General features: G+C 36.4%; 1 protein-coding gene across 1 annotated transcript in view; it reads left to right on the forward strand.

The window, feature by feature from the left end:
• The window catches only part of HMCN1 (hemicentin 1), a 554,195-nt gene that overhangs the window by 274,377 nt on the left and 261,687 nt on the right, over positions 1 to 18,131 (forward strand). Inside the window, exons 16-19 of the mRNA XM_024133815.3 lie at positions 9,207 to 9,401; positions 12,054 to 12,149; positions 13,323 to 13,450; positions 14,800 to 14,944. Of these exons, the coding sequence (XP_023989583.1) occupies positions 9,207 to 9,401; positions 12,054 to 12,149; positions 13,323 to 13,450; positions 14,800 to 14,944 (564 nt within the window). The remainder of the gene's footprint in view (positions 1 to 9,206; positions 9,402 to 12,053; positions 12,150 to 13,322; positions 13,451 to 14,799; positions 14,945 to 18,131) is intronic.

Raw genomic sequence — 18,131 nt, forward strand, 5'->3', positions numbered from 1 at the left:
TTAGGTCTTCCACCCATTTTTTAACTGGATGGTTTGTTTTTTTGATATTGAGCTCCATGAGCTGTTTGTAAATTTTGGAGATTAATCATTTGTCTGTTGTTTCATTTGTAAATATCTTCTACAATTCTAAATGTTGTCTTTTTGTCTTGTTTATGGTTTCCTCTGCTGTGCAAAAGCTTTTAAGTTTAATTAAGTCCCATTTGTTTATTTTTGTTTTTATTTCCGTTACTCTAGGAGGTTGGTCAAAATAGATCTTACTGTGGTTTATGTCAAAGAGTATTTTTCCTGTGTTTTCCTCTAAGAATTTTATAGTGTCTGGTCTTACATTTAACTCTTTGATCCATTTGGAGTTTATTTTTGTGTATGGTGTTAGGAAGTGTTCTAATTTCATTCTTTTACAAGTAGCTGTCCAGTTTTCCCAGAACTCTGTACTGAAGAGGCTGTCTTTTCTCCATTGTATGTTCTTCTCTCCTTTGTTGTAAATTAGGTGCCCATATGTGCGTGGGTTTATCTCTGGCCTTTCTATCTTGTACCTGATAGATCTATCAGGTACAAGATATTGATCTATTTTTCTGTTTTTGTGCCAGTACCATACTGTCTTGATTACTGTAGCTTCGTGGTATAGTTTGAAGTCAGGAAGCCTGATTCCTCCAACTCCATTTTTCTTTCTCAAGATTGCTTTGGCTATTCGGGGTCTTTTGTGTTTCCATAAGAATTGTAAAAATTTTTGTTCTAATTCTGTGAAGAATGCCATTGGTAGTTTGATAGGGATTGCACTGAATCTGTAGATTGCTTTGGGTAGTATAGTCGTTTTCACAATATTGATTCTTCCAATCCAAGAACATGGTATATCTCTCCATCTGTTGGTATCATCTTTAATTTCTTTCATCAGTGTCTTATAGTTTGCTGCATACAGGTCTTTTGTCTCCCTAGGTAGGTTTCTTCCTAGGTATTTTTTTCTTTTTATTGCAGTGGTAAATGGGAGTGTTTCCTTAATTTCTCTTTCAGATTTTTCATCATTAGTGTATAGGAATGCAAGAGATTTCTGTGCATTAATTTTGTATCCTGCAACTTTACCAAATTCATTGATTAGCTCTAGCAGTTTTCTGGTGGCATCTTTAGGATTCTCTATGTATAGTATCATGTCATCTGCAAACAGTGACAGTTTTACTTCTTCTTTTCCAATTTGCATTCCTTTAATTTCTTTTTCTTCTCTGATTGCTGTGGCTATGGCTTCCACACCTATGTTGAATAAGAGTGGCGAGAGTGGACATCCTTTTCTTGTTCCTGATCTTAGTGGAAATGCTTTAAGTTCTTCACCATTGGAGTATGATGCTTACTGTGAGTTTGTCATATATGGCGTTTATTATTTTGTGGTGGGTTCCCTCTGTGCCCATTTTCTGGAGAGTTTTTATCATAAATGAGTGCTGAATTTTGTCAAAAGCTTTCTGTTTGCTAGTATTTTCTTCAGGATTTTTGTATCTATTTTCATCAGCAATATTGGTCGACAATTTTCTTTTTTTGTGATATCTTTTTCTGGTTTTGATATCAGGGTGGTGGTGGCTTCACAGAATGAATTTGGGAGTGTTTCTCCCTCTGCAATTTTTTGGAAGAGTTTGAGAAGGATCAGTGTTAGCTCTTCTCTAAGTGCTTGATAGAATTCACTTGTGAAGCCATCTGGTACTGGACCTTTGTTTGTTGGAAGATTTTTTATTATGGTTTCAGGTTCATTAGTTGTGACAGGTATGTTTATATTTTCTAATTCTTCCCGGTTCAGTCTTGGAAAAATTGTACATTTCCAAGAATTTGTCCATTTCTTCGTGGTTGTCCATTTTATTGGCATATAGTTGTTTGTAGTAGTCTCTTATAATCCTTTGTATTTCTGCGTTGTCACTTGTGATTTCTCCTTTTTCATGTCTGATTTTATTGATTTGTGTCCTCTCCCTTTTTTTCTTGATGAGTGTGGCTAAATGTTTATCAGTTTTGTTTATCTTCTCAAAGAAACAACTTTTAGTTTTATTGATCTTTGCCATTGTTTTCTTCATTTCTATTTCATTTATTTCTGCTCTGATCTTTATGATTTCTTTCCTTCTACTGACTTGGGTTTGTGGTGTGAGTTGTGATTTCTCCTTTTTCATTTCTAATTTTATTGATTTGCATCCTCTCCATTTTTTTCTTGATGAGTCTGGCTAAGAGTTTACCAATTTTGTTTATCTTCTGAAAGAAACCCCTTTTAGTTTTATTGATCTTTGCTATTGTTTTCTTAGTTTCTATTTCATTTATTTCTGCTCTGATCTTTATGAGTTCTTTCCTTCTACTGACTTTGGGTTTTCTTTGTTCTTCTTTTTCTAGTTTTAAGTGTAGGGTTATATTGTTTATTTGAGGTTTTTCTTGTTTGTTGAGGTGAGATTGAATTGCTATCAGCTTCTCTCTTAGAACTGCTTTTGCTGCATCCCATAGCTTTTGGGTCATTGTGTTTTCGTTGTCATGTGTTTCTATGTATTTTTTAATTTCTTCTTTGATTTCTTCAGTGATCTCTTGGTTATTTAAAAATGCATTGTTTAGCCTCCATGTTTTTATGGTTTTTACAGTTTTTTTCCTGTAATTGGTTTCCATCTCATAGCATTGTGGTCAGAAAAGATGAATTGATATGATTTCAATTTTCTTAAATTTACCAACACTTGATTTTTGACCCAAGATGTGATCCTGGAGAAGATGTGTTCTGGCTGCACTTGAGAAGAAAGTGTATTCTGCCACTTTTGGGTGGAACGTTCTATAAATATCAATTAAATCTATCTGGTCTATTGTGTCATTTAAAGCTTGTGTTTCCTTATTTATTTTCTGTTTGGATGATCTGTCCATTGGTGTAAGTGGGGTGTTAAAGTCCCATACTATTATTGTGTTACTGTCGATTTCTCCTTTCATGGTTATTAGCATTTGCCTTATGTATTGAGGTGCTCCTATGTTGGGTGCATAAACATTTCTAATTGTTATATCTTCTTGGATTGATCCTTGATCATTATATAATGTCCCTCCTTATCTTTTATAACAGTCTTTATTTTAAAGTCTATTTTATCTGAGTATTACTACTCCAGCTTTCTTTTGATTTCCATTTGCATGGAATATCTTTTTCCATCCCTTCACTTTCAGTCTGTATGTGTCCCTAGGTCTGAAGTGGGTCTCTAGCAGACAGCATATATATGGGTCTTGTTTTTGTATCCATTCTGCCAGTCTGTGTCTTTTGGCTGGGACATTTAATCCATTTACATTCAAGGTTATTATCAATATGTATATTCCTATTACCATTTTCTTAATTGTTTTGGGTTTGTTTCTGTGGGTCTTTTTCTTCTCTTGTGTTTCCCACCTAGAGAAGTTTCTTTAGCATTTGTCATAAACCTGGTTTGGTGGTGCTGAATTCTCTTAGCTTTCGCTTGTCTGAAAAGCTTTTGATTTCTCCATTGAATCGGAATGAGATCCTTGCTGTGTAGAGTAATCTTGGTTGTAGGTTTTTCCCTTTCATCACTTTAAGTATATCCTTCCACTCCCTCTGACCTGCAGAGTTTCTGCTGAAAAATCAGCTGATAACCTTATGGGGATTCCTTTGTATGTTATTTTTTGTTTTTCCCTTGCTGTTTTTAATATTTTTTCTTTGAATTTAATTTTTGTTAGTTTGATTAATATGTGTCTTGGTGTGTTTTTCCTAGGGTTTATCCTGTATGGGACTCTCTCTGCTTCCTGGACTGGGGTGACTATTTCCTTTCCTGTGTTAGGGAGGTTTTCAACTATAATCTCTTCAAATATTTTCTCACCCCCTTTCTTTTTCTCTTCTTTTTCTGGGACCCCTATAATTCGAATGTTGGTGCATTTAGTGTCATCCCAGAGGTCTCCAAGGTTGTCTTCCGTTCTTTTCATTCTTTATTCTGCTCCTCGGCAGTTATTTCCACCATTTCGTCTTCCAGCTCACTTATTCATTCTTCTGCCTAAGTTATTCTGTTATTGATTCCTCCCAGTGTTTTTTTCATTTCAGTTATTGTGTTGTTCATCTCTGTTTGTTTGTTCTTTAGTTCTTCTAGATCTTTGTTAAACATTTCTTGTATTTTCTCAGTCCGTGCCTACATTCTATTTGTGAGATTCTGGATCATCTTTACTATCATTACTCTGAATTCTTTTTCAGTTAGATTGCCTATTTCCTGTTCATTTATTTGGTCTTGTAGGTTTTTACCTTGCTCCTTCAGCTGTGACATATTTTTTTGCCATCTCATGTGTTTTTTGTTTTTTTTTAAATGGGTAGGATTGTGTTCCTGTCTTACTGGTTGTTTGACCTGAGGCTTCCAACACTGGAGTTTGTAGGCTGTTGGGTAGAGCTGGGTCTTGGTGCTGAGATGAGAACTTCTGTGAGACCTCACTCTGATGAATATTCCCTAGGGTCTGAGGGAATACCCCTATTCTCTGTTAGTCCTGTGGTTCAGACTCGGAGTTCACAGTGCAGGAGCTTCAGCCCAACCCCTGGCTCGTGAACCAAGATCTCACAAGCCGCATGGGGTGGCAAAAAAATAAAAAATAAAAAAAGAGAGAACAATAACGAAGTGAAAAATAAAATTAGGCTAGGAAACTAACAGATATGTTAGAAAGAATATAAAAATAAAAATACAGATGAATCAACAACTGGAAGGTACATCAGTACCACAATAGTAAAAAAGAGGAGGAGGGAAAAGAAAAAAAAAAGAAAGAAAGAAAGAAAGAAAAAAAAAGGGAGGGTAAAGGCCTTGGCTGTGGAGGGTGGGACCTAAGCAAGGGCGAGGTTTGGGCAGTGTGGAGCGCCTATGCTTAGGACCCACAGGGCTGGAATAGGCCCTGGGGGCTGTGGGGGGCTGGGGCTTAGGCTCAAGGAACAGAAGTGGCCCAGGCGTGCCCCCCATCCCTGGTCTCAGAGGGTGGGGGACCTCACCTGGGAGCCCAGCAGGCTTCCTGGGCTCAAGTGGGTGGGGCAAATGCCCTCCTCTCCTCTCCTGCTCCTCTGGTCTGGGGTCTGGGAGGGCCCCTCCCGCCTGCCTCTCCTGATCTCCCCAGCCTCAGGGGTGCCAATCCTGTCTGGCCTCTACTTCTTCTCCCCGCTCAGTCCCCCCACGTCCTACTGGTTCACTTGGGGGTTCCTCCCATCTCCTTGGGTGTCAGGGTCCCTCACCAGCCTCCGGCAGGCACCCTAGTTGTGGGGAGATGCTAACTCGGTGTCTTTCCACACGCCATCTTGACCTTGCCCCCTATCCTTTTTAAATCTAGTTTGTTCTTGGCTTTCTTACATCTGAAAATTCTCATTTTGTCTCCATTTTCACTGATGGCTATGTTCTTTATGTCACTAAGCTTGGTTTCCTCCCCAGTACTTGATCAGTCCCAGGCTTCTGCATATCTTTTTGCTCTTCTGGAATTTATTTTCTGTCTTATCTCCATATTCACCTGTTCACACTCTGAGCCTAACATATTCTGGGATTTTTATACCTTTCTGTTTCAGACAAGCAGCTGGCTCTGGAATAAATGACTAGTATCACTCCAGAGAAAAGTAACTAGGCCTTACACATGTAAGATAAGCACACAATCAGCTGCTTTCTAAACTATTTTTAAAATACGTTTATTTTACCTATTATTTTTTATTAGTCAAATTCCCATATATATGTAAGAGAAATCTAAACACAGGTACATAACTTCTTTTTAAAAACATATTTCTCAGTTGTAGTATTTAACTTAATTTTATTGTACGTAGTTTCAAAAAACAAACGATGGCACTTCTGAAATTGCCATGTTTCTTCAAAAATACAAGTTCAAATGTACTGGATCAATGTTGTTATCATCATATACACTTAATGCATACACACACACACAAGGTTATTGTTGAAGTGTTTTAATATTGATTCAATCATTCACAAATATCTAGCAGCCATGTAAAATGCACAAAGTACCATGTTAGCTGCTATAAAAGGTAAAAATGTGGTTACAAATATAAATTCTCTGGGGAAAGTCGAATGTATAGTCTAGTAAGAGGCTGAATTTAGCCATTGCCATGAGAGTGGTGTAGAGTGAGTTCTGTGAAAGCTCAGAGAGGGAAGAAATCATATCCATTTAGGATGGTAAGAGATGGCGTTGAGGAAGAGCCTTTTGAACTGCCTTCAAGAATTGTCAGTATTTCAGTAGCCAGAGATCAACAGCAGGCATCACATTTGAAAGGGGTGGTGGTAGCACAGGTGCTGATTTCGGAAAGGTCAGTCCTTGACTGGGGAAGAGTAAGTTCTGATTGTCCAGAGAATAAGATTTGTATGGAGAAATAATCGAAAGTGTGGCTGTAAAGTTAAAGGAGGTCATTTGGCCCAGGCTAATAAAGCACTAATGCTACTTGGGAGACAGCTGTACATCCAAGTCCCAGAATTCCTGTTGAGAAGGAGAGAAGTGATCTCCACACCCATTCTTACTAGCTCCTCTCCTGCTCCTCTGGTCTGGGGTCTGGGAGGGCCCCTCCCGCCTGCCTCTCCTGATCTCCCCAGCCTCAGGGGTGCCAATCCTGTCTGGCCTCTACTTCTTCTCCCCGCTCAGTCCCCCCACGTCCTACTGGTTCACTTGGGGGTTCCTCCCATCTCCTTGGGTGTCAGGGTCCCTCACCAGCCTCCGGCAGGCACCCTAGTTGTGGGGAGATGCTAACTCGGTGTCTTTCCACACGCCATCTTGACCTTGCCCCCTATCCTTTTTAAATCTAGTTTGTTCTTGGCTTTCTTACATCTGAAAATTCTCATTTTGTCTCCATTTTCACTGATGGCTATGTTCTTTATGTCACTAAGCTTGGTTTCCTCCCCAGTACTTGATCAGTCCCAGGCTTCTGCATATCTTTTTGCTCTTCTGGAATTTATTTTCTGTCTTATCTCCATATTCACCTGTTCACACTCTGAGCCTAACATATTCTGGGATTTTTATACCTTTCTGTTTCAGACAAGCAGCTGGCTCTGGAATAAATGACTAGTATCACTCCAGAGAAAAGTAACTAGGCCTTACACATGTAAGATAAGCACACAATCAGCTGCTTTCTAAACTATTTTTAAAATACGTTTATTTTACCTATTATTTTTTATTAGTCAAATTCCCATATATATGTAAGAGAAATCTAAACACAGGTACATAACTTCTTTTTAAAAACATATTTCTCAGTTGTAGTATTTAACTTAATTTTATTGTACGTAGTTTCAAAAAACAAACGATGGCACTTCTGAAATTGCCATGTTTCTTCAAAAATACAAGTTCAAATGTACTGGATCAATGTTGTTATCATCATATACACTTAATGCATACACACACACACAAGGTTATTGTTGAAGTGTTTTAATATTGATTCAATCATTCACAAATATCTAGCAGCCATGTAAAATGCACAAAGTACCATGTTAGCTGCTATAAAAGGTAAAAATGTGGTTACAAATATAAATTCTCTGGGGAAAGTCGAATGTATAGTCTAGTAAGAGGCTGAATTTAGCCATTGCCATGAGAGTGGTGTAGAGTGAGTTCTGTGAAAGCTCAGAGAGGGAAGAAATCATATCCATTTAGGATGGTAAGAGATGGCGTTGAGGAAGAGCCTTTTGAACTGCCTTCAAGAATTGTCAGTATTTCAGTAGCCAGAGATCAACAGCAGGCATCACATTTGAAAGGGGTGGTGGTAGCACAGGTGCTGATTTCGGAAAGGTCAGTCCTTGACTGGGGAAGAGTAAGTTCTGATTGTCCAGAGAATAAGATTTGTATGGAGAAATAATCGAAAGTGTGGCTGTAAAGTTAAAGGAGGTCATTTGGCCCAGGCTAATAAAGCACTAATGCTACTTGGGAGACAGCTGTACATCCAAGTCCCAGAATTCCTGTTGAGAAGGAGAGAAGTGATCTCCACACCCATTCTTACTAGCCTGATAACCAGCTTGAGTATGGGCAGTTATAATAACCCATGGAAAAGGAGAGGCTGATAAAATGATAAAGAATTGTGACTTTGGAGTCAGATCAACCTGGTTTTCAATCCTATTTCCACTGTTCAACTCCATGTGACACTTAACAAATTAACTATCTCTGTCTCAGTTTCATAAAATTGGGGTAATAACAGTACCTACCTCATAGAGATATTCTGAAGATCAAATGAGGTAATTAATGAAGAGGACTTAACAGAGTCTCTGGCTCTTTAAGTGATAGTTGTTGTAGTTCCTAACCATTGTTTAATCTTGACATTATCAAGGAGACATCCCTAGGGTACTTCCTCTTAGAGTCCTACACGAGCAGGTTTCATCTATTACCTCTAATAGTATCTTACATATTTCTCCTTGCCTGATGCCTCAAACATTATTACTCATAAGTTCCGTGGGACATACTGAGAGCCTCATCTATTTGGGCTTTCTGACAGCATCCTCCCTATATTGCATTCCTCTGTTTTCCAGGGTATGCCTGTTACCTCTGATTTTTTCCCTCTGGCTTCTGTAGTTACCTAAATTATGTAGATAAGTGTAGACTTCTTACCTATAATTTTATAATTTCTGAATCATTTCTTAGCTCTAACATTAAGCACTCCGTATTCTCCATTTATCAAATGCTATTCTGTTACTTTAATTTGAATTATTGATTCTCAAGCTTCAATTTCTTTAACTCAAAAATGCAAAAAAAAATGTGAAAGATATTGAGAAGCAAGAATATGATATACACCAAGAATATAATTTAAGTTTAAATACTGTTACCTTGTTATATGGTGATCTATTGAAGAATGAACTCTGATATAATTAATTTATTTAAAAATTCAGCCTAAAGAAGTAAGTTTTGGAAAGTGTCAATAATGTTTCATTGCAAGGCAGACTTATTTGTAAGAAAATTTTAGGTTTTGAGGAGTATGGCGTAAACTAAAATTGAAAACAAATTCCAAAAATGAAAGATTTCCTTTAGTTAAGGAAATCTTGATTTAAATTCCCACCCTTTCCATCTTATCACTTTAAGGAAATAGTTGAACTTCTTTGTGCCTCTATTCATTTATTTTAAAAATCTATTTCAATAGCAGACAGGAATACTTAAAGCATATATTTATAATATTATATGAACCATGATTTGATTTGAATTCAATCTGTTGATAGTTTAATAATTAATTTATATTTAATGCACATGTATACTATACCAATGACCACTTTTTTTTCATTTTAAATATCTTCTAGCACCTCCAGTTTTTATACAAGAACCTGCTGATGTGTCTATGGAAATTGGCTCAAATGTGACATTGCCTTGCTATGTCCAGGGTTATCCAGAACCAAAGATTAAATGGCGAAGATTAGACAACATGCCCATCTACTCAAGACCTTTTTCAGTGAGTTCCATCAGCCAACTAAGAACAGGAGCTCTCTTTATTTCAAGTAGGTTAAAGGAAATATATTTTACACAAATATATACATATAAATTATACGTTTTTTATACATAGGTGTTGCTGTGTTTAAAATAGTGAATTAATCGTGCCAACATATTTTGTGTTTGTTGCATTTCATTTTAAACTAATACTGAACTCATATCTGGGAATTGTCATAAATGAATAACATTTTATTCAATTTTATGTCATTACTATATCATATAGACTTACGAAGCAGTATGACTTCTTCATATCTCACTGTTTCTTATTGCAAATAGAGTCTCCTGGGCCTGTAGGTGGATAAGTAATCACATTTTATTGACTCTTGTACCACCTGTTGTATAGAAAGGTAAAATATTACTAGTAGTTAGTTAATGTTAATTATTTTGGGCCAAGAATACATAACCACATGCATAGGGACACTATACACTATCAAAATTTTTTGATTAAAACCTATATCTATCTGGAGCAAAACATTTTTTAAAAAGTCAAATATGCCATCATCCAAAACTTTTACCTGTAAGCTGTTAAGCATTCAGATATTTGTAAACACTTAGTACTTTTTCAAATATTGTTAAGAATATTTGGATACTGGCACCAGAGGAGTAAAAACATTTAGATGATTAATTGACTTTTTTAATAAAATTGCATTTTTAGGGTATTTTGTAGAAAGCCCCCAATAAGTGATTTTCATGTTTATTAACAATATTAAATGTGCATTAGCCACTTAAACTTTCAATACAAATTAAACTAATAACAAGTGCTTACAGTTCGGTGCTAGGTGAAGACAGAAGTCAAATATGGGGTTCCTTACTCAGGCATTTTACAATCTACTGTCTGATTGGATGGTCACAAAAGTACCTACCAGAATTACTTATTAGATTGGGTCAGATTGTGCAGGAACTGAAACATGCAGGTAAAGAAATGTAGTTGGTGAGGTAGAAAATAGACCCCCAAGCTTCATAGGCACGAAAAGGCATGTGAAAGTACTGTTTCAGAACAGCTCCCCTGCAGGATATGAGGAGTCAGGAGCGGGAGGGAAGAATGGGGAGGATCAGATAGGTAGGGTGATGGTGGTGATGAGAAACAACCCAGAGGGAAACAAATGAGACCTGAAAACAATCAGTTAGCGGAAATGAAAGAAAAGTAATAATAAAGGAGGGCAGTGTATTCACCGATGGTTGCCCAGTTGTTCAGATTAAATCATCTAAAAGGAAACTAGTGATGAGAAACTTAGCTCTCACTGGTATTTTGTATTTCTACAGAAATTAGCCCAAGTTGATAATATGGAGACTATCTTGGTTAGAAACAATGTATAACTTATTAACCAGGTGATTTGCTGAGCTTTCCTTGGCAAATGAATGTTTGCTAATTTTGAGAGTGAACACTGTCTGTGCTTACCTGATGCGATTCTGCAGGTATATGCATGTGGTTAACAGTAGAAACTTGGTCACTGCTCTTTATTTGGGATAGTATGGAACTATTCATAATGGAAAGCTCTGTTTTTCTCTGCCAACGTCTTATCAATAGATTAAACTGTGCCTATTTTAGTTAAGATAGTTGCAAAGGTGACGATCAATCCCCTATTTAAAAATTTTCTCTTGACTCCCCAGTTGCTCATAAGATAAAACTTTACTGTTTTATAAGGCACCAGGCTACCTCATCTTCAGGCTCCTGACTATGCCCACACAGCCTGTAACCCAGCTATCCTCATCCTAATCCTCTAACACACTCTTTAATTTTAAATATTTTATAAATATCCTTTTTATTATTCTGAAAATTCTGTGTATTTGATCAACCTACATAATAAAAATTATTTTAACATGCAAAATGTAGTACAAAGGAAAACAAAGGAAAGTAATTTTTATTAAAATAATGTGTATTTAAATAGATAAATACTCTGGCAATGCTCATACAATATGCATACACGTTATGTATATCACCATGAATTTGAGAGCTAAAATGTAGACTGATACAGGAATATGGGATTGATGACTCAAAAACTCCAGGCTGGTGAAGTGATTTTCTGAAATGGCGGGCAATTCTTGCAAGAGTTCTTTCTTTCTTCCACTTAAACAGAATTAGGTTGTAGGCTCAAATAATTATAAACAAAGTCATCACATCCATGAATTTCCAGTGGGGCCTTCAAAAGTCTTGGTGAACTTGGGATATTGTTCCTTTCGTGAATCCCCCCCATGCGTCGTCTCCCTAGTTTTTGCCAGTAGACTCCCCTGATCACTGGACCAATGAAAGCAATCGCCCCTGCAAACCTCCAAAACGCCCCCAGGGTGGTACTGCAGCTTTCCCTTCTTTGAACAGACCATGATTTTTCAAGTCATGCTCTTGCCTTTGCGGCCCATTAGGTTTGGACTGCCCTTCCTCTGTTCTACCTACTGTTTCAGGTACAGCTTAGGTATTACCTCCTATGTGAATTCTTCCCGAGCTCCTCCTTGTGCCATCGGTCACTTCTGTCTCTGCGCCCCCATAGCTCATTGTCTGAAGCTCAAATTAGAGCAGTCATCACACTGTGGTATGATTGTTGGTTTCAAGGTATATGTCTCCTGCCCTAGAATGGGAATTACCAGATCACAAGCACGGTGCCTGGCGCATAGTTAATGCTCCACAGATGATGTTGAATGAGTAAATAATCTCTTCTTTTTAGACCTATGGGCAAGTGATAAAGGAACATATATTTGTGAAGCTGAAAACCAGTTTGGAAAGATCCAGTCCCAGGCAACAGTAACAGTGACAGGACTTGGTAAGATCAATTAAGTACTTAGACACCACACTTTCTGAAAACATCAGACTCCTCTTAGTACCTCATCTCTTGCCTGTACCATTAAAAACAAACAAACAGAAAAAAAACAGGTAAACATCTGATTACTACATTAGCTTTCCTTCTCCCCACACTATTTCATATTTCATGATGTTAGAACTGGAAATAGAGATCATCCTCTTCAAGCTCCTCATCTTTCATTTGAAGAAATGAAGGTCAATTGAATAAATTCATTTAAGTCTGAGTACACACACACACACACACACACACACACACACACACACACACACACACCACACATTGTGGTGGTGTGCTTTTCTAGTTCTTTTCTTTACACTTATTATTTTAGTCCACATATGGAATTATTTCTGTGTATGATATGAAGTAAGAATATAATATCCATTATTTCCAAGTAGTAAGACATTTGTTTTAATATTTTTATTGCATGTTCTCTTCCCACTGAGTAAAACACCCATTTGGTCACATGCTAAATTTATAATCTTATGTCTATTCCTTGGAATTCTATTTATGTACTAATCCTACATTTTTTAAATTATTACATCATTTATTGTGATTTTTAAATCTCATTAATACACTTCTATAAAATTTTCTTTGTGTATCTCCCTTAATTCATCTACGTATATTTAAATTTTCCGAGAAGACTCTTAGAGATTTTGCTTTGATTTATGTTGAATTACTTCCCTGATTTCCATCTAAGAGTCCACCTCATTTTATTTGCCTGAGCTGTTATGACAGCCTCCTCACTAATCTCATCCCTTCCAATTTTCCCTTGTCCTGTAAGTTCTCAGATTGATATTTCCTGAAAATGGTTCTGATGATTCCACTCTTCTATTTATCAGTGCTTTCAGTCACTCTCCATTTGAATACATTGCAAATTTCTTGGCTTGACTTTTCTGCCCTTTCATGCCATAGACTTATTCTTTTTTACTTTCTCTACTTCTTTGCTATTAACTGTCCTCTTGCCATTCCCTCTCCTTAGAAGGGTCCTTTATCTCTATCTTCCAATTCATACCCATGTACATTTAAAAATCTTGTTCTTGAAAACTCAATTTCTAATAGCATAATTAGTAGTCATCTTTGCCTTCCTTTGGATGAAATAGCATTGACAGTGCCTGTGTTCTCTCTTTGATTTAGTTGCTCCACTCATTGGAATCAGCCCTCCAGTGACCAGTGTAATTGAAGGACAGCAGCTGACTTTGCCTTGTGTTCTTTTGGCTGGAAATCCCATTCCAGAACGTCGGTGGATTAAGAATTCAGCCATGGTAAGAACATTTTAAATCCATGCATTCATATTCCTCTTGCATATGAATTCATATTCATATATTGCCTCTTGCATAAGAGGCAATGTATTCCAAACACTGAAATTTTAATGTAATAAATATACAAACATATTTTTTAAGTGTACCAAAACTTTTCTTCAGTATTAACATGTTTATGCAGTTCATATTACTTTGAAATTAATATGATGGAGAAATAGTCAATGGTGTAATTTTTATAATTTTGTAACTAGTAAACTCTCTTCAGAATATGTAATAACTGAAGCAAATATGAAGTTTTTTTCCATAGGATTTAAATATTTTATATCCTTCTTTGCAGGACATAATAAAATGTTAATATTCTCATAACATTCTTTCATTTTATATATTAATCTTTATTGTTATCGTCAAACATTCTTTTATTGTGAACTATTTTAAAATGTGGATCTATTTTGTGTCATTGTTTTTCAGTGCATAACTTTTGATTATGAAGGAATGTGAAAAATTTTCACAGTTGTAAGGAATTATTCTGTAAACATGCTATCTATGGCAATAAATTTTCACCTAGTCCAGAGCATTTTTCCTTCCATTTTCCAGAGTATTTAGACTTACTCCCTTATTGAAGTACCAATTAAAAGTGAATTAACTCCATGGGATAAGATGTAAAATTGTCCGTATTTGCATAAAAACCTGAGAAAAATGAGTGCACCTCACTCAATAATAAATGACCTTATAACATAGGATGATACTGTTTGAGCACTAAAGTACCCTATGATTGAACAAAATGCATAAATGTTACAGAGTTAGAGGTGATGGTTCTTAACAGAAACCGTTGTCAGCCTTCCCTAATGCAGTTCCTATATCATACATTGCCCTCCAATATTATTTGTATCTGTCACTGAAAAGGGTGCATGTTGAGATTAAGTCACATTTTCTCAGCTTGAATGATGCCTGTTTGCCAGAATGAAAATGTCAAATGGCTTGCAAGTGGTAGTAAAGCCTTCTTGAAAAAGAACAAATTAAGCCAAAAGTAAAAGTGAAATTTGGGTCCTTCATGATAACAAAAATTACAGAAACAGGGCATTAGTGTTGTTTCTATTTCTTTCCCTTTCCAATATGTGCATAATTCTGACAGATGTTAGTGGGTAGAATTTTTGGTGGTATATCACGGTGACATCCAATTGATGCTACTTTTGGTAATATTTTATGCTCATCATTTTTCACTTAAGGGTGTTAAAATATTTTGTTATTTTATAACACATTTAATAACCCAGTTGGAGAAGAAAGCAGATCTGGTTTGGGCTTACACAATATTGCCTGTTTAATTAAAAATTACTTTTTTTTTTTCCTTCAAGTTGGTCCAAAATCCTTACATCACTGTACGCAGTGACGGGAGTCTCCATGTTGAAAGAGCTCGGCTGCAGGATGGGGGCGAGTATACTTGTGTGGCCAGTAATGTTGCTGGAACCATTAGCAAAACTACCACTGTGGACGTGCATGGTAAGAGGCGCACCCATCATAATTCTTTCCAAACCATGTGCAAAGCTGGGTTCATATCTTTAAATCAAATAACTCTGTTCTTCTAGTTATAAGAAGCAGATATCTTTCCTAATTGTTATTCTTAACAAAAAGCCTTATTTCGTGAACAATATTTACATTGTTAAGGCTGTTTCCAGATTTCCCTTTTCTGTATATACAAAAAGACTTTATTGGGAGTCACTCACTGAGTCTCTCCAAGGGCTTTTGTAAGTGGTTTCTTAATTGATAAACGTGAACTCAGCTCTCAAAGAGTTATGTTTAAAAGTACATTTTAATTTCAGGAAAGCTGAACTTATTGTACCAACCAAATTGCCTCTTCTCGGATTGTGCAACAAGCATTTTCTTACTAATGACCCCTTTGTGTGTTTGCTAGAAATGACCTAAACTTTTCTAAAGGCCACTTCATGTGTTCCAGACAATCTTTTTGCGTGTTAAATTACTTAAAGGTCACAAATTAAAAAATCCAGAAACTATCTTTTTTCCATTCATGAGTAACCGTTACCAACTTTTTACATCTCAATAAATAACAGCTTCAGAGCTTAAGAAATTGTCGTAACTTTTTTTGTATATCTCCTTTAAAGACTTTGCAACATTTGCTTTTTAAAGTGTTGTATTAAAAACTAGCTCTGTGTACAGGGATGAAAGTAGAACAGAACATTTATTTTTAGTAGTTGATTCAGTCTTTTTTAGGGCCTGGATTGGAGAATCCAGTAATTTCCAAATTTTGCTTGTTCTGTTGAAATTTTCAGTGGATACAGGCCGTCTTCTTTTTAATGTGTGCTTCTCATTGTAAATAGCCTCTTCCACCTCTTTCAATCTTATACCAATCTTGTACCAATCTCCACCAACATTATGTGAGATATTCTTGAAGAAATACCAAAGTAACATTAAATTAGTTGAGTAAATACGTAATGTCAAATTGGGTATAGTTGTGTTTAACTATTTTTTAAAGATCAGTCCATACATTTTGCGGAGAGTGCTTATGGACCAGTTTGAGAATCTACGGTAGAAATGCATTCCTGTCATCTCCTTTTGGCATCTAGCAACTGCCTAGAATATTGTGTTGAGAAGAATTCTGATATAAATTTTCACTTGGGTGAAAGAATGACATGATTAGTTGTGATGTCTGCCAGATCCGAGGAGTATGGAGAAGACAGACAAACCAATGATGTGGTTTATTAAGATGCAAAAAATTTTAACAGTTAAAAGTTAAAAGGTCATTTCACAACATTGTTTCATCCATCTTAGGCCAAGATGAGTAACTGATTTAGTTAATAAGGTTAAGAAAAATTAACCCAGCGTTTGACATGAACTAAACCAAACAGCTATTTAGAGGACAGGTTTGCCTTTGAGTTGGATGTGATGCAGTATCACAATTTCTATATACCTCTGTATTTATGTTAATTTCATCACTCTGCCTCTCCACGTTTAAGAGTATTTATTATATCCTGAGATAACCCATAATGGAAAAGAATATTAAAAAAAGAATATATATATACATATATATATAACTGAGTCACTTCACTGTACAGTAGAAATTAACACATTGTAAATCAAAGGCTCTCAATGAATTCTTAGAAGAATTGAATTAACGAATGCACATGTAAGTGCAAATTAAAATGAAACTATTTAATTGTCATGTTGATTTACATAGATTGACAATCTGGAAAGAAAAACTCTTCCATACTCAAATGTCATCAGATTTGAAAACTGTTGCCTAAATTTGCCACTTGCCTTTATAGCTGTCAAACTGAATATGTATTTAAGAAAATGGCTTATTCCATGTTGCCATAAAATGACAGCAAAGTTGAAAGTTGACTATTCCATGATGATTCTGGAAATTAAATTTCTCGCTTTAGAGAGTAGCCTGACATTCTTGTCTAGGGCTGCGAATTTACTGCCAATTCTTTAAGAAGCTATGATCTAAAGAATAATCCCAGCCTTAGGAAAATACAAGGATGTAGCAAAGCTCATCTAAGCCTTTCAAAAGGAAGCTTTTGCACTGAGGTCTCTGGTTTCTCTTGTTCTGGCAAACTTCCATTCCAGGGTAGCTGGGATAATTCTAGAGAAATTTGACTTAAAAACAAGAGCCACAGTGAGTGCTTGAGCTCTAGGGAACAGCTCCAGTCTCATCTTTCTGGGGGAAGAAAAGGAAATTTCTGGTATATATTGGGCTTTTATTACGTTCCTTGCGCTGTGTTAGGTACTTTCACGTATGGGAGCTTTTTTTTTTTTTTTTTTTTTTAAAGATTTATTATTTATTTATTTATTTTTGGCTGCATCGGGTCTTAGTTGCGGCATGCGGGATCCTCGTTGAGGCATGCGGGATCTTTTGTTGCAGTGCACAGGCTCTTCGTTGTGGAGCGCGAGCTTCTCTCTAGTTGTGGTGTGCAGGTTTTCTCTTCTCTAGTTGTGGCGCATGGGTTCCAGAATGCATGGGCTCTGTAGTTTGTGGCACGCAGGCTTCTCTCTAGTTGAGGCACCCGGGCTCAGTAGTTGTGGCATGTGGGCTTAGTTGCCCTGCAGCATGTGGGATCTTAGTTCCCTGATCAGGGATGGAACCTGCGTCCCCTGCATTGGAAGGCAGATTCTTTAACATTGGACCACCAGGGAAGTCACTGGGAGCTTCTTTAATCAAATTCTTTATTTTGAGAACATTGAGTATTGATAATTTTTTGTGTGCAAGTTGGTTATGATGAACAGATATATACAGAATAGAATGATGAAGTCTTCCCTTTCCTTTTGTTTCCAATCATATAATGTCAATTCTTTAGTTGTTTTCTAAAGTCAAAAGGTATGCATTCTTAGTGAAAAATATTGACTTAGAATCTTGTGTTTCAGACTTTTAAATGTAAACTCCTGAGGCCTTTCAATCTTTACTTTTGAATTCCTTTTACAAAAATAGATTCTATTTTTGAGGTTAAATTTAGTAGCTTGCTAAGTGATTCTTGTGTATAGACAGGTATTTAATCTGTAGTGGTTAAACAGTCCATTTCTCTGGAGGTGAGGTTAAGTCAGCTCACTGCAGCTTAATGGGGTAATGGACAATGGTGTAAGATATGTTAAGTGTGTAACTCTTAGGATGTAGTTCTGGCTTGAATTTCCTGAAAATACGATTTCCTTCAGTCCTCTCTTATTTTTGTTAGCA

Source organism: Physeter macrocephalus, chromosome 4 (genome assembly GCF_002837175.3).
Source record: "Physeter macrocephalus isolate SW-GA chromosome 4, ASM283717v5, whole genome shotgun sequence".
NCBI lineage: Eukaryota > Metazoa > Chordata > Mammalia > Artiodactyla > Physeteridae > Physeter > Physeter macrocephalus.